Source organism: Suncus etruscus, chromosome 2 (assembly GCF_024139225.1).
Source record: "Suncus etruscus isolate mSunEtr1 chromosome 2, mSunEtr1.pri.cur, whole genome shotgun sequence".
Taxonomy (NCBI): Eukaryota; Metazoa; Chordata; class Mammalia; order Eulipotyphla; family Soricidae; genus Suncus; species Suncus etruscus.
The window spans coordinates 119,275,876-119,301,750 of NC_064849.1; the positions used below are offsets into that span (position 1 = coordinate 119,275,876).

Consider the following 25,875-nt stretch of genomic DNA (forward strand, 5'->3'; position numbering starts at 1 on the left):
TACACTATTGGTGAGCTAATATCCTCCCTATCTGCATTATTTTATAAGAAAATGCTCCATGGGGCCGGAGCATTGGTAGGACGTTTGCCTTGCACACAGCTGACCTAGGACATACTGTGGTTCGGTCCCCCGAGCCAAAAGCAATTTCTGAGTGCATAGCCAGGAATAACCCGAGAGTCACTGAGTGTGGCCCCAAAACAAACAAACAAACACAAAAAAAGCTCCATGACTGATATGGATAAGGATGTATTATATCAAAAGCTAGAAAAGGTCAGACAAAAAAAAAAAAAAAAAAAAAAAAAAGAATGATCACCAAACATCTTTTAGATTTTGCCAAGTGCTGAAATGAGAATTTTATTACTACCTATTTCTCTTATAGTAGCAAATGGGGCCATATACTAGAAGATGAGTAGCTGGAACTAATAAATGGAATTCATGGGGAAGAGAGTTTGGAGAACAGGAAATTTGATTTGTATGAAGCTGATCGGGATTCAATTCCTGGCATCACATCTGGTCTCAGGAGCCTGCCAAGAGTGATACATACCATATTTCCGGCATATAAGACAAGTTTTGAAAGAAAAAAAAAGTCAACCGAAATCGGGAGTCGTCTTATACACCGAGTATATCCCAAAAAATGTTTCAATATGCCGCTAAACGAAAATTGTCTGAATATTGCCACAAAACAAATTTTCCAACTCAATCCTGCACCAATCACTGCAAGGCTGCTTGGACCACCTCTCTAACTCAGCCAATCCAAGCAAGTTTTTTATGCATGCAAATTAGACAATGTTCTGGACCCGAATCTACACTGTCAAAAGTCTGCTCAGATTGGCCAGAGTCAGAGAGGAAGTCTATTACAGTATAACCTTTGAACCGTTGCTTGTTGTGATTGGCTCACTGTGGTACATACAGCTGCAGCACAGGAACGTTCTGTCTGATACAGCGAATACAGGCCTAAACCTATGTTTTAACTGCAAAATTAGGGGGTCGTCTTATATGCCCAGTCTTATACGCCCAGTCTATACGCCGGCAAATACGGTAAGTGCAGAAGCAGGAGTAAGTCCTAAGCACCGCAGAAAGGGACCAAATACAAATAAAACAATTAAAAAAAAGAGATTATTTAAAACATATCATGGCTCATTTTAAGGTAAATCTAAATACAATAAAATATTTCATTATAATATGTATCTAAGTTCTGGATCAAATGCTAAACATAGCCTGACAAGACAAACACTTTAGTTAACTTTATACTTATTTTGGGGCCGGAGAGATAACATGGAGGTAAGGCATTTGCCTTTCATGCAGAAGGTCATTGGTTCAAATGCCAGCATCCCATATGGTCCCCCAAGCCTGCCAGGAGCAATTTCTGAGCAGGGAGCCAGGAGTAATCCCTGAGCACTGCCGGATGTGACCCAAAAACCAAAACAAAACAGAAAACAAAACCTTTATACTTATTTTAATTATAAAACCATGCGAAAGATTTTGAATTTTTTTTTTTTTTTTTTTTGCCATTCCCAGCAGTGTTCAGGACTTAGTTCTGGCTCTATGCTCAGGGGTTCATATGGAATCCTGGGCATTTAATCCAGGTAGGCTGCATGCAAGACAAGCACCCTGCCTGTTGTAATATCACTCTGGCTCTTGAACTTTCTCATAAGAGTAATGTGAGGTCAAAATGAGCTCTAGGTCAAAGTGAGCTCTAAGTAAGCAGATGGCATGTTCAAATTTTTCAAAGCACTTCAACTAATGAGTGGAAAATTGATGAAAAGATAAAAAAAAAGTATAAAAGATGGGGCCAAAGCAATAGTACAGAGGGTAGGCCATTGCCTTGCATGCAGCCAACCCAGGTTTGATCCCGGCATCATCTGGTCCCGAACACAGAGCCAGGAATGACCCCTTAGCCAGGTAGGGTGTGGACCAAAAACAAAGACAAAAATAAAAGTACAGGGGATGCTTCTGATGAATTGCAGTGGTACTTAGTATTTATGTCAACTTTTATGATAATCTTGGTATTTATCTCAGCTTTAATTCATAACAAACTTATTAATTAGCTCCTACTATTCACATATATAGCCAAAACAATAAGAATTAGAAAAGCTAGTTAAGTGCACCACAGCTGATAAATGGTAATAAAGTTAGGAGGAAGTCAAATACAAATCTGATTTGCTTCAAACCAATTCTCCAAAGTACACTTTTAGTTTTTGTAGTTGGCTACTCATTGGACTTGAGATTAGCAACTAATCTTTAAAGCAATTAAAAGTATTATACACTGAAAAGAATGACTATAGCTTTATTTGAAATCTATATGAAGTAATACCAGATTAAAAATGTTATGATTTAGTAATTTTTATTAATTTTTACAAACTTGCATAATTAATCTGAAATCAAGATTTTACTGCATTTCACTTGAAAAGAAAAATGATGTTATAAATGTCAGATACTTACTATCTCCCTTCAACAGGCTCGATATCAAGGGTGTTAACTCCACAGCTATGGATCCTTTCAACATCTCTGTCTTTATTTAACTCCAGTCCCAAAACCCTTTATGAAAATGTATAAAACAAAGAGGAGAGAAAAGAAAGAAAAAAACTAAATAAGAAGGCAATTTAATATTTATACATCCTTATTTTATCCAGATAACATACAGAGGGAAGTTAATTACAAATTATGATCCATCTTCTTTCTACCACATATCCAAAGATTTTTAGGGAAAAAAAAATCAACAATTGACTAGAGACCTACTACAGGTGTTAAGGCACTTGTCCTGCACGTGTCCAACCTTGGTTACATCCTGGGCACCCTATATGATCCTAAGCATCCCTAGAATGATTCCTCAGTGTAGAGGTAGGAGGAAGCCCTCAGCAATGCAGGGTATGGTCCAAAAAAACCCAAAACAATTATAATAACAATGATAACAAGAATAATTACATTGGCAGACTTTCACCTGAAACATCATTTCAAACTATTTAAAAAATTTATTTCATTTTTATTAAGATATTTAGGAAGGTTAGTTCTTCAAGCTCAAGTTCTTCTTTGGACACATCTTACTGCTAGTCACTATTCACTAGGTAGTTTTGCTTTTTTACATTCTGGAGAAGCCCATGTTCTCAAACATGTATTTCTTTTCTTTCTTTCCACTTTCTAAATAGGTTTCTAAGCAAATTTTGTTCAATAAAAAGATCTTTGCCTCTTATATTTAGAGAATAAAAATTTCAGTTAAAATCTAGAAATTTAAGGTCAACTGAGGACATCTAGTGGAAAAAATCTTACATTACAATGTTTATTTATTTTTAATTCCTGAAGTCCCTTCTCATGCCCCCAAATCCCATTAACTGTTTCCTATAACTTAGATAAAAATGTAAAATGAATTTGGGGTTGAAGCTATAGTATAGAGGGTAGGGTGCTTGCCTTACATGCGACCAACCCAAGTTCGGTCCCTGGCATCCCATATGGTCCCCTGACCACTGCCAGGAGTAATTCGTGAACACACAGCTAGGAGTAAGCCCTGAGCATCACTGGATGTGGCCAAAATACCAAAATAAATAAACAGATAGATAAGGCAAGAACATAAACAGTGGAGAAGAAAGGATGATTAAGTTTATATATCAATGTCCATAAATTAATTTTAAATAATTAATTTTTAAATAAAATTAATGTTTTATATTGCTAAAAACAACCATAAAAATGATAGCCATTATTTGAATCAAATAAATCAAAATGTCATACAATAAATAACCCAAAAGAAATTAGGGAAAGGAAAAAAATCATGGTGTCCAAAAAAATAAAGGGAAGGAAAAAAATCATGGTGTCATGGAACTCTTAACCAACCACTTCCAGTCAGTATGCAAGGTTTTAGAAAACTGTTTCTCTTTAAAAGTTCGTGAAACAGCACCAGCAATGCTGGGATGAAGAAACCAGGGTTAGCCATATGCAAGGCAAGTTGCTAGACCCCTGCATTTCCACTTTGGCCCTCAAATCCATTTTTTTTGTGGGAAAGCCTCACCAGACAGTGCACAGGGATCACTCCTGGCAGTTCTCGTGGAGCCATATGAGTAGATGGGGATCAAATCCAGGTCGGACACATGCAAGGCAAACACCTTTCCTACTCAAAACTCCTCTCAAAACAATGTTTCGAAAATAACTGAACTAAAAAATAATAATTGGGATAGAGAGAGTGTACAGTGGGGAAGGTATTTGCCGTGCATGCAGCTGGCCCAGGTTCAATCCACAGCACCCCATGGCCTCTCAAGTACTGCTAGAAGTGATCCCTGAGCACCTCTGGGTATAGCCCAAAGCCCCCCAAAATACATTATTTAAAAAAACATACAGGTCCATGCAGGCTGCCACATGCAAGGCAAATGCCCAACTGCTGTGCTATCTCTCCAGCCCTGGGTAATCTATTTAAAAAAAAAGAAGTGCTACCACAGGGGTGGGAGAGATATTACAGCTGTGGGGCATTTGCCTTTCGCACAGTTGATCCAGGATAGACTGTGGTTCGAATCCAGACATCCCATATGGTCCCTTGTGCCTGTCAGGAGCGACTTCTGAGCACAAAGCCAGGAGTAACCCCTGTGGGCTGCCTGGTGTGATCCAAAAACAAACAAGCGAAAGTGCTACTTTAAACATTTAAATGTTTGATTTAAATAGCTAAGCAGAATTTACTTTGAAGAGTAATGTGCATGACTTTCAATAACTATCGGTTAAATGATATGAGTTTTGAAGAAGTGGTCTAAATTTCAGTTACTATGTAACAGCATAAAGCACTAAGCTTTTCAGTCTAAAAATCACTATGAAAATATCATGCACATCATATCAGTGACCCATTTATATGTCTTCTTTCAAAACTTTGAGCTGATTGATTGCTATGCACTTGTTATTCAGCTCATAATCAGTAAAGTGTCTAGTTTTGTTTCCACCATGTCCCAAGATAAACTCACAAGAAACCTTACATAAATGGATAACTATAAAGGAAATTAGCTAGTAAAAACAAAACTGCATCTCAGAAATGCAAATTTATATACTGAAAGTGAAACTCAAATAGGATGTAAATGGAATTATAAAGAAATAGCTGAGGCCGGTGAGGTGGCGCTAGAGGTAAGGTGTCTGCCTTGCAAGCACTAGCCAAGGAAGGACCGCGGTTTGATTCCCCCAGCATCCCATATGGTCCCCTCAAGCCAGGGGCAATTTCTGAGCTCTTAGCCAGGAGTAGGCCCTGAGCATCAAATGGGTGGGGCCCAAAAAACCAAAAAAAAAAAAAAAAAAGAAAAGAAATAGCTGACGCTGAAAATGTCAGTGGTGCCTTTAAAAAACTATATATTTGCAAGCCAAGTCAGGCAATGAAGGAGAACAAATTGATACAAATGAGAAACGTTATAATGAAAAGGCTGATGATGTCCCAGATGTTAGCAAATAACTTCACATTACAAGTTTTCAGAGTTATTTTTTGAAACTGGAAATTTAAAGAATAAATGTTGGGGAAAACCGGCAAGACTTTGCAAAAGCTGGATCCCTGTGTGTGACACCAGGCGGGGAAAATCCATGAAAGTACACCGGCCCAGTGGGGCCCAACTGTGAAAAACTGTGAGTTTGACCTGTATATGTCTGTCTACTGTCCTCTTGCGTGAAACTCTTGCGAGTGGGGCAGAAAGAGGCTCCAGCAGAGCATGGCCGCTCAGCTTCGCTACGCGGCCGTGCACTCTTTCTAAGGAAAGAACACCATTGCAACAAGAAGGAAAAATTACACTAAGAACAGAGCTATATCACAGAAGCAAACATTTCTCTCTGGACTGTCTTCTCTGTTGCATGCTCGGGCCTAAGATTTGACCCAGTGTGAGGCTTCATCCACGGAGGACTCCCCTCCCTTAGAGGCAAGTCAGCCCATCCAGAAAGGGAGGAGCCAGAGGAGTGTGCTGCCTGCATCAAATAGACAATGAATACCACCACAACACGTAGAAAAACCCACAATACAAGTGTGACAATGGGGAAACAACGCAGGCCAGCATCAGACATAGAGAATGAAGATGACAATTCTGAGGACCAGATAATGACCAACCAACTAATCAACCTCTCAGATAAGGACTTTAGACTAGCAATATGGAAGATGCTCAACGGACTCCAAGAAACCATGGATCGAGTTGAACAGAACACTAATAAGAACCAAGAAAATATGAAGGCAGAAATCACAAAACTCCAAACTGAAATAACATGTCAACTAACAGGACTGAAAAAGTCAGTAAACGAAGTGAATGACAAAATGGATAAGCTCTGGGACAGGGTATCAGAAGCTGAGAATAGACTTGGTGCTGTGGAAGATGAGATACATAACAATTCCATACAGCAGGAGAGATTGGACAAAAAAATTAAAGCAAATGAGCAGACAATGGAAAAATTAGTCAAAGAATGGGAACAGATGAAAATAGAAGTCTATGATAAGATCAACAGAAACAACTTAAGAATCATTGGAGTCCCAGAGACCCAGGAAGAAAGTTTCCAGGAAGAATCAATGGTCAAGAACATCATTAAAGAGAAACTTCCAGAGCTAAAGAATATATGTGATCAAATCCTGCATGCCCGAAGAGTACCAACCAAAAGGGACCCCAGAAAAACCACCCCATGACACATCCTAGTCACAATGACAAATCCCACAGATAGAGACAGAATTCTGAAAACAGCAAGATCAAAAGGGGAAATCACGTTCAAGCAAGCTTCCCTGAGATTTACAGCAGACCTGTCACCAGAAAGACTCAATGCCAGAAAGCAGTGGTGGGATATTGTGACAAGACTGAATGAAATGAATGCTTCACCCAGAATACTATACCCAGCAAAACTCACTTTCCGGTTTGACGGAAAAATACATGGATTCACAGACAAAAAACAGCTCAGAAACTTCACAGACACAAAACCAGCCTAAAGAGAAAAACTGAAAGACCTAATCTAAGACAAGACTACCCAAAAGACACACCAAATTTTGAAATAAAGATGGCGTTAAATCCCAGGACACTTCTTTCTCTCAACGTCAAAGGACTAAATGCACCAGTTAAGAGACACAGAGTGGCTAAATGGATCAAAAAACTCAATCCAACCTTCTGCTGCCTACAAGAAACACACCTGAATAGTCAGAACAAACATAGACTCAAAATAAAAGGCTGGAGAAAAATTATCCAAGCAAACAACACCCATAAAAAAGCTGGAGTGGCCATACTAATATCAGATAATGCAAACTTTATACTCAGGAAGGTTGTAAGGGACAAAGATGGACATTTTATATTAATCAAGGGGTACGTAGAGCAGGAAGAATTCACTCTCCTAAACATATATGCACCGAATGAGGGGCCAGCAAAATATTTAATACAACTGTTGACAAATCTGAAAAATAATATCAACAACAACACAATAATTGTGGGGGACCTTAACACGGCTTTGTCAACACTGGATAGGTCAACCAGACTGAAACCCAACAAGAATATACTAGACCTGAGGAGAGAAATGGAAGAAAGAGGCCTAGTGGATATATATAGGACACTCCATCCCCAGAAACCTGGATACACATTCTTCTCCAATGTACATGGGACATTCTCCAGGATAGACTACATGCTGGCACATAAAACATACCTCCATAAGATCAAGAGGATAGAAATTTTGCAGACTACCTTCACTGACCACAAGGCTCTGAAATTATTTGTGAACTCCAAAGGGACTCAGAAGAAACACTTTAACACCTGGAAGTTAAACAGACTCATGCTCAATAACCAGTGGGTCCGAGATGAAATCAAGGAGGAAATCAAAAGGTTCCTGGAAACAAATGACAATAAAGACACAAACTATCAGAACTTATGGGACACAGCAAAAGCAGTACTGAGAGGAAAATTTATAGCTTTGCAAGCACACATCAGGAAGGAAGAAGGAGCTTACCTGAGTAGCTTAATGACACAGCTAATAGAACTAGAAAATGCTCAAAAAAAGTACCCAAGACTAGGAAGACAGAAGGAAATAACAAAGCTGAGAGCAGAAATCAACGAAGTGGAAACCCAAAAAACAATCTGAAATATCAACGAAAGCAGAAGTTGTTTCTTTGAAAAAATAAACAAGATTGATAGACCACTGGCAAACCTAACAAAGAAAGAGAGAGAGAGAGAAACTTGATAACTCGTATCAGGAATGAAAAAGGAGAGATCACTACTGATATGACAGAGATTAAAAGGGTAATCAGAAACTACTTTGAAAAACTCTACGCCACTAAAAATGAGAACCTGGAAAAAATGGATAAATTCTTGGACTCTTATAATCTTCCACGGTTGAAGGAAGAGGATGTAGCATATCTAAACACCCCCATCACCATTGATGAAATTAAAACAGTAATCAAATGTCTGCCGAAAAACAAAAGCCCAGGTCCAGATGGATTCACTAATGAATTCTATCAAACTTTCCAAGAGGAACTACTGCCAATCTTGGCAAGACTCTTTCATGAAATTGAACAAGCAGAAACACTTCCAAATAGCTTTTATGAAGCCAATATCACCTTGATACCTAAACCAGACAGAGATGCTACAAAAAAAGAAAATTACAGACCAATATCGCTGATGAATGCAGATGCAAAGATCCTCAACAAAATCCTGGCAAATAGGATTCAATGCCTCGTTAAGAAGATCATCCACTACGATCAAGTAGGTTTCATTCCAGGAATGCAAGGATGGTTTAACATCCGTAAATCTATCAACATCATACACAACATCAATAACAAGAAAAATAAAAACCACATGATCATATCAATAGATGCAGAGAAAGCATTTGATAAGGTCCAACACCCATTCTTGATCAAAACTCTCAGCAAGATGGGAATGGAGGGAACCTTTCTCAATATAGTGAAGGCCATCTACCACAAGCCAGTGGCAAATATTATCCTCAATGGAGAAAAACTAAAAGCCTTCCCTCTAAATTCTGGCACAAGACAAGGCTGTCCTCTCTCACCACTCCTATTCAACATAGCACTGGAAGTACTTGCTATAGCGATTAGGCAAGGAAAGGATATCAAGGGAATCCAGATAGGAAAGGAAGAAGTCAAGCTCTCACTGTTTGCAGATGACATGATACTCTACTTAAAAAACCCTAAAGACTATCAAAAAGTTTCTAGAAACAATAGACTCATACAGCAAGGTGGCAGGCGACAAAATTAACACACAAAAATCAATGGCCTTTCTATACACCAATAGTAATAAGGATGAAATGGACATTAAGAAAACAACCCCATTCACAATAGTGCCACACAAACTCAAATATCTTAGAATCAACTTGACTAAATATGTGAAGGACCTATACAAGGAAAACTATAAAACTCTGCTCCAAGAAATAAGAGAGGACACACGGAAATGGAAACGCATACCCTGCTCATGGATTGGCAGGATTAAAATCATCAAAATGGCAATACTCCCGAAGGCATTATACAGATTTAATGCCATCCCTCTAAAGATACCCATGACATTCTTCAAAGAAGTGGATCAGACACTTTTGAAATTCATTTCGAACAATAAACACCCTCGAATAGCTAAAGCAATCATTGGGAAAAAGAATATGGGAGAATTACTTTCCCCAACTTTAAACTGTACTACAAAGCAATAGTTATCAAAACAGCATGGTATTGGAATAAGGACAGGTCCTCAGATCAGTAGAATAGGCTTGAATACTCAGAAAATGTACCCCAGACATACAATCACCTAATTTTTGATAAAGGAGCAGGAAATCCTAAATGGAGCAGGGAAAGCCTCTTCAACAAGTGGTGTTGGCACAATTGAATAGCCACTTGCAAAAAATTGAACTTAGACCCCCAGCTAACATCATGTTCAAAGGTAAAATCCAAAAATTGAACTTAGACCCCCAGCTAACATCATGTTCGAAGGTAAAATCCAAATGGATTAAAGACCTCGATATCAACCCCAAAACCATAAGATATATAGAACAGCACATAGGCAAAACACTCCAGGACATTGCAGGCATCTTCAAGGAGGAAACTGCACTCTCCAAGCAAGTGAAAGCAGAGATTAACAGATGGGAATATATTAAGCTGAGAAGCTTCTGCACCTCAAAGGAAATAGTGCCCAGGATACAAGAGCTACCCACTGAGTGGGAGAAACTATTCACCCAATACCCATCAGATAAGGGGCTAATCTCCAAAATATACAAGGCACTGACAGAACTTTACAAGAAAAAAACATCTAACCCCATCAAAAAATGGGGAGAAGAAATGAACAGACACTTTGACAAAGAAGAAATACACATGGCCAAAAGACACATGAAAAAATGTTCCACATCACTAATCATCAGGGAGATGCAAATCAAAACAATGATGAGATACCACCTCACACCCCAGAGAATGGCACACATCACAAAGAATGAGAATAAACAGTGTTGGCGGGGATGTGGAGAGAAAGGAACTCTTATCCACTGCTGGTGGGAATGCCGTCTAGTTCAACCTTTATGGAAAGCGATATGGAGATTCCTCCAAAAACTGGAAATCGAGCTCCCATACGATCCAGCTATACCACTGCTAGGAATATACCCTAGGAACACAAAAATACAATACAAAAACCCCTTCCTTACACCTATATTCATTGCAGCACTATTTACCATAGCAAGACTCTGGAAACAACCAAGAGGCCCTTCAACAGACGAATGGCTAAAGAAACTGTGGTACATATACACAATGGAATATTATGCAGCTGTCAGGAGAGATGAAGTCATGAAATTTTCCTATACATGGATGTACACGGAATCTATTATGCTGAGTGAAATAAGTCAGAGAGAGAGAGAAAAACGCAGAATGGTCTCACTCATCTATGGGTTTTAAGAAAAATGAAAGACACCCTTGTAATAATAATTTTCAGACACAAAAGAGAAAAGAGCTGGAAGTTCCAGCTCACCTCAGGAAGCTCACCACAAATAGTGATGAGCTTAGTTAGGGAAATAACTACATTTTGAACTGTCCTAATAATGAGAATGTATGAGGGAAATGGAAAGCCTGTTTAAAGTACAGGCGGGGGTCGGGTGGGGAGGAGGGAGACTTGGGACATTGGTGATGGGAATGTTGCACTGGTGATGGGTGGTGTTCTTTACATGACTGAAACCCAAACACAATCATGTATGTAATTAAGGTGTTTAAATAAATTAAAAAAAAAAAAGAAACAAGAGATGGTTTAGGACCTGATGCCTGTTGTAAAATTATGCACTATGTTTCTATGGGAGACTAATTAATACAGGAGATTTTGTTTGAAAAAAAAAAAAAAGAATAAATGTTGGAACCTGAACCAAATTTATAAAGCACTATAATTAGTTAAGATGTAGAAAAGGTGCTTAACTTACAAGATGTACACTGAAAAGTGCCTGAACTGCATTTGATTTACACATTTTCTTTTATAAAGAAATAATTTCAGCTCTTATTGATTCTAAAGTTTTACATTACAGTGTATAAAATAAATATGAGCATTACTATTTTCCTTAGTTTTGTTCCTTTCCCTCTGCTGATGACCTGGATCACACTCACACTTAGTTGTGGTGCTTGCTCATTTAGCTGTGGCACTCCTCAGGATAACACACACGTGGGAGTTTCACTTCTGGCCACAGTGCTCACACATCTTTTTTAGCTGTAGTGCTAACTGAGGAGTGGGGAGGAAGGGAGCCACAGCTTTTAGCTGAGTTATGTGTATGTAACTGGCTGTGGTGCAGCCAGAAATTGCTTGTGGGTAATGATCTCAGATAACAGAGCTGTCAGGCACAAACTCAGTCACAAACCAAAACTGCCAGGATATTGCAAAACTGGGGACCAGACTCACAGCCTCCTGCTTATAAGGTAAACTCTTTCGTTAGTGAGTCATGTCTTGGCTTTTGAGGTTTGGGTCTCTTTGGTTTTGGTTTTGATGTTTTCCCTAGTGACGACTGAGGACTGCTCCTGTTCATGTTCAGGAGGCCATGTGCCTAGGATCAAATCTCCTGTGCTCAAAACATGTATTCCAGTCCTTTGAGCATCTTCCCAAACCTCATAAGCAGCTTATCAAGTTTTCTCAGAATAGCAACATTCTTTACATACCCTTATTTCATTAAGAGGACATATCAGAGTAAGTAAAATAAGCATTAACAGAATTAAGGACAAATATTGCTTCTGACAGGTAAACAAAACAACCTGGTGGGAAAAATGTACACAGTATTATTGGAGTAGTATAGTCAGAGGATTAAAAGTCCTTGTGCATGGTATTATTGGAGTAGTATAAGCAGAGGATTCAAAGTCCATTTGTAGATAAATGATTAATTTCTCAAGTTAGTTCAATGGTTTTCATTTTTTATTTCCACTGTAAAGGATTGAACACACACTCACATACACACACACACACACACACACAAACACACACACACCCATAACATTTTTTGTTTGTGTTTTGGAACAAATTTAGTGATATCTGGGGATGCACACGCAGTGCTGGGATTTGAATAAAGATTGTCGCTACAGCAGCATGCTAGGCAAGTGCATTAATAACGTAATAGATTTGAGTGATAAAAATTAACCAAACAAATCTATACATAGTTATATCCTTAGAACAAGAACTTTTTGAAATTAGAAGACCAGAAATTCAATTTTTTAGACCTTTAGTAGGTGACAGACTTTTTGTGATTGATGTGATAAGACTTCTGTGTATACTAGGGAAAAGAACATAATGATGTCTTTACAAAAAGCACAATTATTTTCAATAAAATTATATAGGTAGTAAGATATGGTAGAAGCAATTCATATTACAAAATGTTTTTTTGTTTGAAAAGAATTTCCTTTCATTGTTTTTGGGTCATGTCTTGCAATGCACAGGGGTTATTTTTGGCTCTACACTCAGGAATTGTTTCTGATGGTGCTTGGGAGACTATCTGGAATTCTAGATGACTGAACTCTAGGTTGTCTCTGTGCAAGGCAAGTGCCCTATCTTCTGTAATCTCTCCAGCCACAGAAAAAAACTGTTTTGTTTTTTTTGTTTTGTTTCGTTTTTTGGGACCACACCCAAAGGTGCTCAGGAGCTACTCAAGGCTTTGTGTTCCTGGGTCACTCACAGTGGAAATTAGGGAACCATTGGTATTGGTGATTGAATCTGCGACTCCTCTATGCCAACCATGCATTTAGCGTGCTGATCTATCTCTCTGGCTCTATATTATCACATTTTGATACATATAAATTTTGCTTGAGTCGTGACAGTCACTGAAATAAAACCTTCTAGATATCTTATATGTTTTTATGAATTGATGACTATGCTAAAAAAGAATTAGTGTCAATTCTCCATTTAACTGAGAGTGGAAATAGGGGAGTATCAGCAGAAGCAAATCCCAATCATGCTTCAAGTTAATCAAAATGTGGCAGTGAAAAAATAAACGCTCACATAAAAATCACATATTGGGGAATGAAGTGTTTGTACAGGGGGTAGGGCATTTGCTCTGCACGTGGCTGATCCAGTTCAATCCCTAGCATTCCATATTGTCCTCTAATCCTTCAAGGAGTAGTTCCTGGGTGTAGAATCAGGAGTAACCCCCAAGCATTGCTGGGTGTAACCCTCAAATCACTTCCTCAAATCACATAAGTTATGTTAGTTCCTCTTTTTGGTACTTGGAATATAGTGGCTCTTTCCATAAAGATTAGGAAGATAATATACTAGTAAGAAAGTAAAGAGATGATACAATTTCAATTGTAATAAATTGAAAAAGAGAACAAGGAAATGGGAAGGGGAAAACTGGAGTTTGGGGCAGCAACTAAAATGTCTGACCCCCTCTTCAAAAGTGTCTTCTGTTGCAAGTCAGCCCCTGAAGAGGTTGACTGATGGAGGGATGGAGGATGAGGCCTTTCTCCTCCAGCTCAGACCATACTTCTGTTACCCTGTTCAGTCGGCGGTTCTGAGGTGAAGAAAGCCAACAGGCAGTCAGGCTTCTGAAGAAAACAGCTCTTTATTCCGTGAAGAGGCCGAAGCCCAAAGGCCTAAGAAGAGGCCCAGGAAAAAAGCCCCCTACCTTCCACAGACCCTTGCTTTTATGCCCCAGAATCAGATACCACCCAATGGTGGGATCATAATCAGGTACCATTCTTTTTTTTTTTTTTTTTTTTTTTTTTGGTTTTTGGGCCACACCCGGTAACGCTCAGGGGTTACTCCTGGCTATGCGCTCAGAAGTCGCTCCTGGCTTGGGGGACCATATGGGACGCGGGGGATCGAACCGCGGTCCGTCTCCTAGGCTAGCGCAGGTAAGGCAGGCACCTTACCTCCAGCGCCACCGCCCGGCCCCTCAGGTACCATTCTAGGGTAGAGGCAGAATGCCAGGTCACACCCTAGGGTAGGGCACAATCACTGATTAGGGTAGGGTCAGTAACATAATAATCCCATTAAAATGTTTACATACACAACAGTCTTCTATAAGGATTCATGACAAGCCAGACCCCTCCTAGTCCTCAGTTCTTCTGCAGTCTCATCAGTTAATTTTGGATTGATGTTTCTATCACTGAAACTGCCTGTCTTCTTATGCTACAGACTGGATGATCTCATCTCCTTAATTCACAGTATTATCTTGCATTCAAGATATATCAATTTCTCCTGAGTACCGAACATTTGTATGCATCTGAGTCTTTCAACTTCCAAGCGTTTATATTTTAAAGCTATATGGGAAATATTAAAATGTGGCTTGTCTCCAAGTTATATTTGAACAGAACATTATTCATCCTACAACACAGGAACATACTACGAGTCATTAGTCACTTCTCCCTTTCCATCATTCACTATATCCAATCAATTTCCATGGCTAGTCGATTCAATTTTTGTTTTACTTTGCTTTGTTTGGGGGCCACAGCGAACGGTGCTCAGGGGTTACTCCAGGTTCTGCGCTCAGAATTCACTCCTGGCAGTCTCAGGGGACTGCCATATGGAACAGGGGATAGAACCCGGGTCGACCGCGTGCAAGTCAAAGGCCCTACCCGCTGTGCTATCACTCCAGCCCGATTCCATTTCTTAAGTGTGTCCCCTAGTAGTTTCCCCCACTTTCTGTATCCCAGTCGCAAGCATCCTGGCGCAGTTTTCCATCAACCCTCTACAGGACAATTTCAAGTGACCTAACTTGGGCTCGGTTTCTCGGCCCAATAATCTCCAATGCAGATGCAATCTTCAAGCAGAAGATAAAATGCAAATTCCAAGTTCACCTTAATCCGCGTCGTGATTCCTTTTAAGCAAGCACACAAGCATCTCCCGCAGGTATCTTAGCCTCTGCCTACTTCTCTAGTTTCATCTTTGGCCAAAACTCCATCTTCTCTCCCCCAACTCGTGCTCCAGTCATGCCACACCAATTTAAGAGAGAAAGAATAAAATAAAAGTATCACCTGGTTCACAGTCTCCTCATCCGGGCCTGCACAGGTGAGAGCACACCTGTCAGCAATTACAGAAAAGGCATCCTATTTTTGCAAAGCAGAACTGAAGAGTTTGGTTAGGAAGGATAACAGTTACTGTTACAGGGGACAGAAGGTGCAGCGGAGTGTGGATAGATTCAAGTTTCTTTACCTCCGTGTGGACTCCGCTCTCCGGAGACGAAGCGGGTCGTCCAAGCCTGCTTGTCGAGCCAACAAAAACCCAAGCATCCTTTTGCTTAGCACCAGCACGCACACTGGGCACCGCCATGACAATCCTCGGGGGCGGGACTACAATAACGGAGCCTACCATTGGTCCGTTTCTGTGCCTTCGACCAATGGGAAGAGCCTTTACTCGGAAGTCACCCGCACTGGGGGCGGGCCGGCTGCTGGTGTGGCGCTGCAGTGGAACTTCGCTGTCCCCCGCTCTGCTTTTGGGCTGGACGGCATGGGCTGGTCACGGGACCTGGTCCGCGTCTTATGGAGGACGCTGTCCAAGGAGGTGAGGGAGCAAGTGGGCTCAGACCACCTCGGGAACAAATATTACTACATCCCGTCGTACAAGAACTGGAGAGGTGAGAGAGAGCAGTGGTTGCGTGGAGGTGAAGTGAGCACCTGTAAACCTGCGTTTTTGCCCTGAGATATTGTCTGGTGGGACAAATTCCAATTTCATTAATAACATGCAGCTTCGGCTCACAAATAGACCAAATCATTATACCATCAATCAATCAATCAATCAATCAATTCCAATGATTGGTCTACTTGTGAGTCAAAGCCTCATGTTACGGCCCATAAATAATCAGCTTTTGTGTTCAGCCAAACAGACCCAAGTTTGGTACTGAGTAAGTGAACAGAAATATGAACGACTATAAAATAATTTCTTTGTGTTTATTCGAACTATTACTATTCAAGATTCCTATTACTTTAGATAGAGTCAAGGTAGGCATAGAGTTCAATTTCTTTTAACATTTTCTAACGGTGGTGTGCCTCGTGATTTTTTTTTTTCATGAAAAAAGTGTGCCTTTGCACAAAAAAGTTGCAAAACACTGACTGATGCCACTTGCCACACGCATGCTGTCACTGGAGTCGACAGCTCCAGGTCCCTTCTTTCGCTTGGGAGGCTTTCTCGCTTGGGTAGCGGCTTGGTGCAGTGCTTGATACAGACACTCTGTGCACCCCAAGAACACCCCGCCCCGCTCTGCTCCTCCCACTGCGTGCAGATCTCTTCTCGGTGAGGTGTCCCGAGCTCCCTCCCTGATTGCGGGGGGGGGGGGGGAGACCCTTCTGGATCTCTTAGCACTGGGCTTCGGGAGGGGAGAGCAAGTGGTCTTTCCACTCCTTGGCGATCACTTGGTCCTGCTGGTGTCCTCTCCAGAGTCCTCTGTCGCCCTTGACCTTTCTTTCAGAGTGCGGGCCCAGACTTATCCCTCACTGTCACACCTACTTGATGTGCGGCCCTGCACACTGACAGGTGGAGGAATAGATGGCCCTGGAATTTCGTGTTCTTTTCCCCCTCCAGTTATGACTGCTGCTTCAGCGCAGTGTAAGATACTGACTCTTAACTCCAGAGATGTTTATGTGTAGCATCTGGCGAAGTAGTGTGGTTTGGGGGAGTTAGTCTTTGAAATATTCAGAGTGCCCGCGATGACAAAGACCTCAGGATGTCAAAGATCCAGGGCATCATTTGTCACTACCAACCCCAGCAGCTTGGGATGTAGTACCGTTCGTTCTCCATTCACCAGCCCCCCACTCTCCCATCCCCACAAGCACCGCATCCTCTGCCCTCTGCATTGAAACCCTGACTAGTATAGGGCAAGAACCACTAGGGGGAGGAGCCGGTTTCCTGGGTTCTATCCCTCATGTCCCATATGGTCCCCCAAGCCAGGAGCGATTTCTGAGCTCATAGCTAGGAGCAACTCCTGAGCATCATCCAGGTATGACCCTGAAACAAAACAAGAAAAATAATAGTGAGAAGCACCGTGATTTTTTTCCAAAATTGTGTTCCACTGCTTTCTCAGTACTCTTGGCAAAAGGGAACTCCTACCTTCCTTCTTTCATTCCTTCCTTCTTAGTATGAAGTTTATTATATAACTTATCAATAAAATTTGTTTTGCCTATCCTTTTGGTTAATTTAATATCACAACTTATTTTCCTAATACATTTTAAAACTGTCAGAAACGAGTTTATAAAAATAAACGCTATTTTGAAATATTTTTAAATAATAAAATATTTGTAAAAATTGTGGCCTTAAAAAATAAAGGTCCACAAAAAATTAGGAAGATGATGAACTCAGATTGCATGCAGAGGGAAAGAAATTTCTTTTTCCAGGCTTGGAGCTATAGTAATGCTATAATTTTCTTTGTATGAACTTACCAGGTTCCATCTCTGGCACCCCATATGGTCCTCTGAGACTGCTAGGAGTGACCCCCGAATACAGAGCCAGGAGCAGAGCTGGGTATGGTCCAAACATCATCCTCCACAAAACATTTCTTTTCCACCAATAACCTAAAAAAATAGACAGAATGTCAAGTCTGATTTTTTTAAGTTAAAGTATGATTTATGTACATAATATTCATCTTTCTTGTGCGCTGTTTTATGATTTTTTTTAACTTCTGGCTCTGGCTTAGAAGTCACTCCTGGCAGGCTCTGGGGACCATATGGGATGGCAGGATTCGAACCGGGGTCCGTCCTGTGTTGAGCATGTGTAAGGCAAATGCCTTAATGCTGTGCTACCGCTGAGATTCTTTTGATAAACTGTTTCCAAATTCCTTGTTGGGGTTGGAAATATGGCTCAAAAGGATAGAGCACACACCTTCCATGTGCAGAGGCCCTGGTTTAATTCTCATAACTGCATGACCCCACTCCTGCACTACTGAGAGTGGCCTCATTTTATCAGCCTTATCTATGACTCACTGCAACAATTAACCAAAATTTCTGTTACTGTAGCTGTCTTCTCTATGTAGCTAAGTTTTTCTCCATTTGATTACATTTATCTCATGTTTGAAAAGATTAAGGATTTTTTTTTCTTTTTTGTGTCACACTTGGAGGTGCTCAGGGCTTATTCCTGTCTTTGCACTCAGGAATTATTCCTGGCAGTGCATGGGGTCCCATGCACCAAATCTGTGTCAGCCAGTTGCAAGGCAAGTATCCTACCCTCTGAATTACCACTCATGGCTCCCTAAGATAAATGATTGTTTTCAATTTCCCTCCCCCCTTCACTTAATTTTCCATTTTTTATGGCACTGTGAATATGTAATATTATTGCATTACAATAACCAGAGCTTTCACACATGTCAGGCTGTGGTGCTCGCCCATAATTATCCTGTGGAACTCACCAGAAAGTCAGCTGTCAGTCTCCAGGACTTGCATATGTGACCATGGTGCTCACCAATATGGGCACTACTTTAGTTATAGTATTTTCACATGCTCTCCTTGCCCAAGCACTTAAATTATGGCAGAGTTACTCACTGGGGTGTGTGTTTGGCGGGGGGGGGGGGGAGAGAATGTCACTGCAGTGCTCACACATGTGTTTAGCAGAGGTCTGTGTTGCTTACAGGGGTAAAGGATTGGGTTGCAGTCTACACACACCTGGCACAATGTGGCAAGAGTGACTTTTGTGTCATGGATTACTAACAACTAACAGCCCATCTTGAATGACCCAGATGCCTACAATGCCCTCAGTGCCTGTGGGATACTGGGGATTTAAAGTCCTGATCACAGTGTCTTCTAGCAAGATACTCTAAAACTCTTTGTACCTAATCCTCCTTTGCCTAATATGTGTTTTTTTCTTCGATTGTCTGAATCTTTTTGACCCTGAATTTATCTTAACCTCCTCCTCTCTGATATATGAAACATTTTCACTCTATCAGTACATTTCTTGAATACTGAAGGACTATTTTGAGTTGTTAATTTGGTAATAGACATTTTGAATGTCCAAATTTTGGTGGAGAAAATGAATATTGTGTATGACTTAAACAAGCACTGGAGTACTATCTTTGGGTCTACTCGTTACACTTTCGGAAAAATCATGGATAATCTGAGAATTTAGTTAGAGGTAATAAGGATGATGATTGTTTTGTAGAAGTATCTGTGGTTATTAGCTGTGAATCTTGAGGAAGTATGCCATTGGAAGAGAAGATTTAGGAGTTTGAAGTGTTTAAGTCATGTGATGTTACAGATTAGGTTCATTTGTGTAGCTTTTAACTGAGAATGTAGAACAGGAAGCTGATGTTTGTGTGTATCTGTATGTGCCCGGATGTTGTTAACAGTTATATACAGGGCCTCAATATGGGAAGTGTGTGCTGTAACCCTGACCTGCATCCCAGCAGTGTTTCAGTTTTTATTGTAGTTTTGTCAGAAGCAACTTCCAGTATATTAAAGCTATGCCAGTAGAAGAGAATACTCTGAGCTTAATGCTAGCTATGGAAGAATGACTCTGTAGGTCCTATGGAAAATTAACTGAAGGGAGGAGGGAGGAAACTAAATACTACTAAGCAGGGATATTGCTGCATTTATTGCCCTACTAGAAGGCATGCCTATTGGACTGAAGTGATGAATATGGAGAGAAAAGTGTTGATTCAGCAAAATTTGGGGACTCGATAATGAAATAGCCTGATGGGAGGGAAAGGAAGAGGAAGGTCAAAGACAGTTTTATTGGTTTGATTCTGGAGAGTAAGTAGATTATAATGTACTATTTGTGTAAATAGAGGCTTATAGTGATAGTTGTAAATAGCAAAGCAGGCTTTAAGATTAGATTGTTGGAAAAGTAAATAGAGTTTGTTGTCTATAAATGGGGAAGCTGTTTAATCAGATAATTGTATACTTAGATCTTCTATTCTGAAAATGTCACCAGTTAAAATACAGATGAAAATTGACATGCCTGGAAACTACCTTTTTATAGGAGTAGTTGCATTTAGGGAGAATGTAAGTCATCATTCATCTGCCCTAGGCCATTAGTTCCCATTTTCTATTATTTTTTTTAATTATGAAATAAATTCCATATTTACTTAACAGCATTTTATTAGAAAATTATTCTAAAGTTTTCCTTTTGTCCTCTGTTTTTAATGAAACATTACTGGTACTTTATAAAAATTATAAGTAAGGAAAAAATGTGCTAGCATTTCATGAATATGCCTATTCCCAAATCATAGTTTTTGTAGATTTATTAATGAGTATGTTTAATGAACATATTTGTATTTTAATGGACTAGTCATGTTATAATGACATTTTTGAATCTATAATTTGTGCTTTTTAGTTAAAAAAATGTTTGTCTTGGGGCTGGAGTGTAAGCATAACAGTAGGGTGATTTTTTTTGTGTAAATATGTAAAATATATAAAATATGTGTAAAATATGTAAAATATGTAAAATATGTAAAAATGTTTTTTTGTTTTGTTTTGTTTTGGGGCCACACCCAGTGATGCTCAAGGTTTACTCCTGGCTATACGTGGGATCAAACTGCGGTTAGTCCTAGGATAGTGTGGACAAGGCAGATGCCTTACCACTTGTGCCACCGCTCCAACCCCAACAGTAGGGTGTTTGCCTTGCACACAGCAGACTCAGGACAGACCCGGGTTCAATCCCTGGCATCCTATATGGTCCCCTGTCAGGAATAACCACCACCACCACCACTACCAGGTATCACAGTGTGGCCAACCACCAGAGTTTAAGACTAGTTTCATACTGAACCGCTCTCCGTCCCTTACTCCACGTCACCCACCCTTTATATTAAATAACCTTTGATTATAAGCAGATCTTAATTTTAGATTTACAAACTTCAATGTTACTATACTTTTTGGTTTGGACCTGCCAGGAATAACCCCTCAGCTCTGCTAGGTGTGGCCCCAAAACAAACACAAAATTTGTCTTTGGTCAGGAGTGATGGCTGGTACAGCACATAGGGTACTTGATTTTTATGTGGTCAAAGTGGGGTCCCTTGAGTCCTGCAAGAGCGATTTCTCAGCGTTTGCCCTGAGGACTGTTAGTGTGGTCCCACACATACAAAAAAGAAATATGTGTCTGAACAAATGGCTCTCATTTGGGGGCAGATAATTCAGAATTGGAATGAATCAAAATTTATGTTTTGTTTGTTTGGGGGCCACAACCAGCAGTTCTCAGGGGTTACTCCTAGAGTAACTCCTGAGTATCACTGGGCGTGGACCCCAAATCAAAAAGTATAGTAATATTGAAGTTTTAAATCTAAAACTTTTAAAAGTTTTAAATCTAAAATTATAATCAAAGGTTATTCAATATGAAGGGTGAAATGGGGTGAGGGACGGAGAGCGGTTCAGTATGAAACTCAATCTTAAACTCTGGTGGTGGCCTCACTCTGATACCTGGTTGGGGGTTATTCATTGGACTTTACCTTTTTTTTTTTTTTTTTTTTTGGTTTTGGGTTTTGGGTAACACCTGGTGACATTCAGGGATTATTCCTGGTTATGCGCTCAGAAATCGCTCCCGGCTTGGGGGACCATATGGGACACCCAAGGATTGAACCAGGGTCCATCCTAGATCAGCCATGTGCAAGGCAAATGCCCTACCATTGCACCATCACTCTGGTTTCTGGATTTTACCTTATTTTTAAATACAGCAGTCATTTCTGTTTTATCCTTTCTTTTGTTTTAGCTATTGCATTATGAAATATTTCAAAATAACAAAAAGAGGAGCCAAAGAGATAGCACAGGAGTAGTGCATTTGCCTTGCACGTGGCTGTTCAGGATGGACCTGAGTTCAATTCCTGATTTAAAAAAAAAAAGATTTAAATGATTTTCATGTGTATTTAACTGAGTGTAGAATTAAGTGCTCAGCAAACATCTATTCAGTGAATTTGATATTATGGACCCCAGAGCTATTTAAAAAAAATACTTTTTGTTTTTGTTTTTTGGGTCACACCTGGCAGCGCTCAGGGATTACTCCTGGCTCTATGCTCAGAAATCGCTCCTGGCAGGCTCAGAGGATGCCGGGATTCGAACCACTGTCCTTCTGCATGCAAGGCAAAAGTCCTACCTCCATGCTATCTCTCTGGCCCACCCAAAGATACTTTTTTTAAATTTTTATCTTGACCATATTGGCTTACATATTATTCACAGTAGTATTTTAGGTGCAAATTAACATTGAATCAGGGGAATACCCATCACCAAGTTTGTCCTCCCCCCCCCCGGCCCTGTTCCCTTCCTGCAACCCATATCCCCCACTATCACCATCCCCCCGGGCTGCTAGAGTAAGCGGTCCCCTCTGTGTCTAGCTTACTATTAGTGATCATATATCTGTTTGGTCCTGATATCCTTCCTTGTTTCCCTCTCTATTTGAGAGGCAGAGCTAGATAGTTTGAGTTATGTGGTTTTGTTTGAAGGAAAGAAAAGCAATAGAATGGGGTAAAAAAATCAAATAAGCTGAAAATGGGCAGAGTTCTAGAGGCTTTCAACCTTAGTTTGAGAGAGGACAGGAAAAAGGTAATTGAAACACCGCAACAATACAGAAAAAAATATCAAATAAAATATCTAGTGAGTACTACAGCAACAAAGACAAGCACCACATAATAGACTCGGTCCTGAAATCAAATCATGCCAGAGTGCAAAAAGAAAGAGAAAGATAAAATAAAATAAAATAAAATAAATAATAAAATAAAATAAAATTGGAGACATCAACTTCAATATTTACACCAAAATAAAGAAGTCAAAAAAATCAATCAATCAATCAATATATATGTGGATAAAAGGATTATTTTGTGCTCCCCCCCCCACATAGGCACAGTAACTATTGGGGATATTATAGAGATACAGGGTTTCTCCACCTCTGAAGTATACTGTCATGGGATTAACTATAGACTCCTTGCATGATCATTTACTCTCCCTTCAATGCTTTTGTGGTATATGGAAGACTTCTGTTTCGTCATGGATGGTAAAATGAGACCTCTGTATCTAGATATCTTGATGTCTGTACAGCAAGATATATAAAAAGTTATAAAATAACTTTTTAAAATGAAGATTTTTTACAAAACTTTAAAAACAATGATAATATTATATTAAAAGTTTCTTCTCCTTTTACTTCTCCTCCTCTTCCTTCTCCTCCTCTACCTCCTTTATTTCTTTCTCCTCACCTCATACATGAAAGGCATGTGCTTTATTGCTGAGCCACATCCCTGTTCTTAATTTTATTTATGTAAATAAAATTAATCTTCAGAAACTAAAATACTCTCATTAGAAGTAAGACTATCTTTTCTGTAATTATTGTTGTGTCGTTTTGGTTTGAACATAGTTTAATGTACTTCTAAATATAGACTTTCATCAATTGCTATCATCAATCTTCTGTTAGGTTACCAGTCTTCTTTTTTCCACTTAAAAGTTTGACTCTATAATCAAAGATATAAAAACCTATACATATATTATTATGTATAATATAGAGCTCCATTGTCTTCTATGACACCTGAACCCATTTGCATTTCATACTTAAGTATTCTAAAAACTATAACAAATTGATAGTCAGTTAAGACATAACTATAACATTTTATGGCATAATCACAAATATCATGACAAGTTATTTTTTGTAAAAGGAAAGCAAAGTGAGGTATGCCATTATATTAAGCTTAAAAACACTGTTGATATGACTTTAAAACAGGATGTGATACTTTTGTAATAATGATGATAAAGAGTGGAAGACACTATTAAAATTATCAGACAATTCTAACAGAATTAGTAAGTAAAGTATATCTTGTTTCAGTAGGTAAGATTGAATATTTGTGAAATAATAAAGGTATTTCAGATATTTCCAGTAGGTGGCAACATTGCTTTAAAAATAAAGGTTACCATCTTAGCTGTTTGGATCTGATTTGATGAATGAATCCTTTCTCTAAAATAATTGAATTTAATGTTTTATCTTCCAAATAAACACTGCGCACTGCTTTACAAACTGCTAACTCTACAGACAGGCAATCTTAGATGACTCTAGAGATTATTTCTAGTCAATAATTTATGTTATAACAATTATATTTTGAAAATTGATATGATTTTTAAACTGTATATATAGCATATAGGCAAGCAACTGTTCTTTCTTGATATGACATAGATCACATAATGTAATAATTGCTATATATCTCATAGCATGAATATCTTAAAATGCATCATGATTTTAGTTAAAATATGCCTCCTTTTTAGAAAGACCTACAAGTTGAATGTAATTAAAAATATGGTGTTATCAAAAGAGAAAAGAGCTGGAAGTTCCAGCTCACTATAGGAAGCTCACCACAAAGAGTGATGAGTTTAGTTAGAGAAATAACTACATTTTGAACTTTCCTTATAATGAGAATGTATGAGGGAAATGGAGAGCCTGTTTAGAGTACAGGCGGGGGTCGGGTGGGTAGGAGGGAGACTTGGACATTGGTGATGGGAATGTTGCACTGGTGATGGGTGGTGTTCTTTACATGACTGAAACCCAAAAACAATCATGTATGTAATCAAGGTGTTTAAAAAAAAAATGGTGTTATGGGGCCAGGCGGTGGTGCTAGAGGTAAGGTGCCTGCCTTGCCTGGGCTAGTCTTGGATGGACGGAGGTTCGATCCCCATATGGTTCCCCAAGCCAGGAGCGACTTCTGAACGCATAGCCAGGAGTAACCCCTGAACTTCACCGGGTGTGGCCCAAAAACCAAAAAAAAAAAACCAACAAAAAAACAAACAAAGAAACCAAAAACAAAAACAAAAAACGGTGTTATAAAATATTAACAATAAACATATAGTAGTTGTATCAGGATTATCTGAATGTGAATTTAAGATCTTTATCTTCACTTTTTTATTGTTCGTTTTGGTGCTGGGAATTAAATCCAGAGCCTCATACATAGTATGCATGTGCTCTATCAGTGAACTACATCCCTAAAATGTATTTATTGTTTTGTTTTTGTTTTTGGGGGGGCCACACCTAGCAGTGCTCTGGTGTTACTCCTGGATCTGTGCTCAGAAATCAATTGTGGAAGGTTTTGGGGGACCATGTGGGATTCCAGGGATCTAACTTGAGTCAGTCAAGGCAAACCTGGGCGTGTAAGGCAAATGCCCTACCTGCTGTGCTACGCTTGAGCCCTAACAATTTAATTTTTTAAAGTTTTGTATTTATTAACATTGGCTTTTAGAGAGACACTTTCTTTATAAACTTCCATGTTTAAACTATCTTTTTTTTTGGTTTTGTTTTGTTTTGTTTTGTTTTGGGGCCATACCTGGCGATGCTCAGGGGTTACTCTGGCTGTCTGCTCAGAAATAGCTCCTGGGGGCCCAGAGAGATAGTACAGCAGCGTTTGCCTTGCAAGTAGCCGATCCAGGACCAAAGGTGGTTGGTTCGAATCCCGGTGTCCCATATGGTGCCCCGTGCCTGCCAGGAGCTATTTCTGAGCAGACAGCCAGGAGTAACCCCCTGTGGCCCAAAAACCAAGAAAAAAGAAAAAAGAAATAGCTCCTGGCAGGCACGGGGGACCATATGGGACACCGGGATTCGAACC

At 39.6% G+C, this 25,875-nt stretch overlaps 2 protein-coding genes and 1 long non-coding RNA gene across 6 annotated transcripts in view; 1 reads left to right on the forward strand and 2 right to left on the reverse strand.

Moving 5' to 3' along the window:
* ERCC8 (ERCC excision repair 8, CSA ubiquitin ligase complex subunit) overlaps window positions 1–15,665 on the reverse strand; it is a 47,954-nt gene extending 32,289 nt beyond the window's left edge. Inside the window, exons 1-2 of the mRNA XM_049768799.1 lie at window positions 15,552–15,665; window positions 2,443–2,538 (exon numbers count right to left, since the gene is read on the reverse strand). Of these exons, the coding sequence (XP_049624756.1) occupies window positions 2,443–2,538; window positions 15,552–15,628 (173 nt within the window). The 5' untranslated portion in view covers window positions 15,629–15,665. The remainder of the gene's footprint in view (window positions 1–2,442; window positions 2,539–15,551) is intronic.
* The window catches only part of LOC126001558 (uncharacterized), a 998,123-nt gene that overhangs the window by 64,321 nt on the left and 907,927 nt on the right, over window positions 1–25,875 (reverse strand). The gene's annotated exons all lie outside the window — the stretch shown is intronic.
* The window catches only part of NDUFAF2 (NADH:ubiquinone oxidoreductase complex assembly factor 2), a 179,912-nt gene continuing 169,817 nt past the window's right edge, over window positions 15,781–25,875 (forward strand). Inside the window, exon 1 of the mRNA XM_049768825.1 lies at window positions 15,781–15,972. Within this exon, the coding sequence (XP_049624782.1) occupies window positions 15,846–15,972 (127 nt within the window). The 5' untranslated portion in view covers window positions 15,781–15,845. The remainder of the gene's footprint in view (window positions 15,973–25,875) is intronic.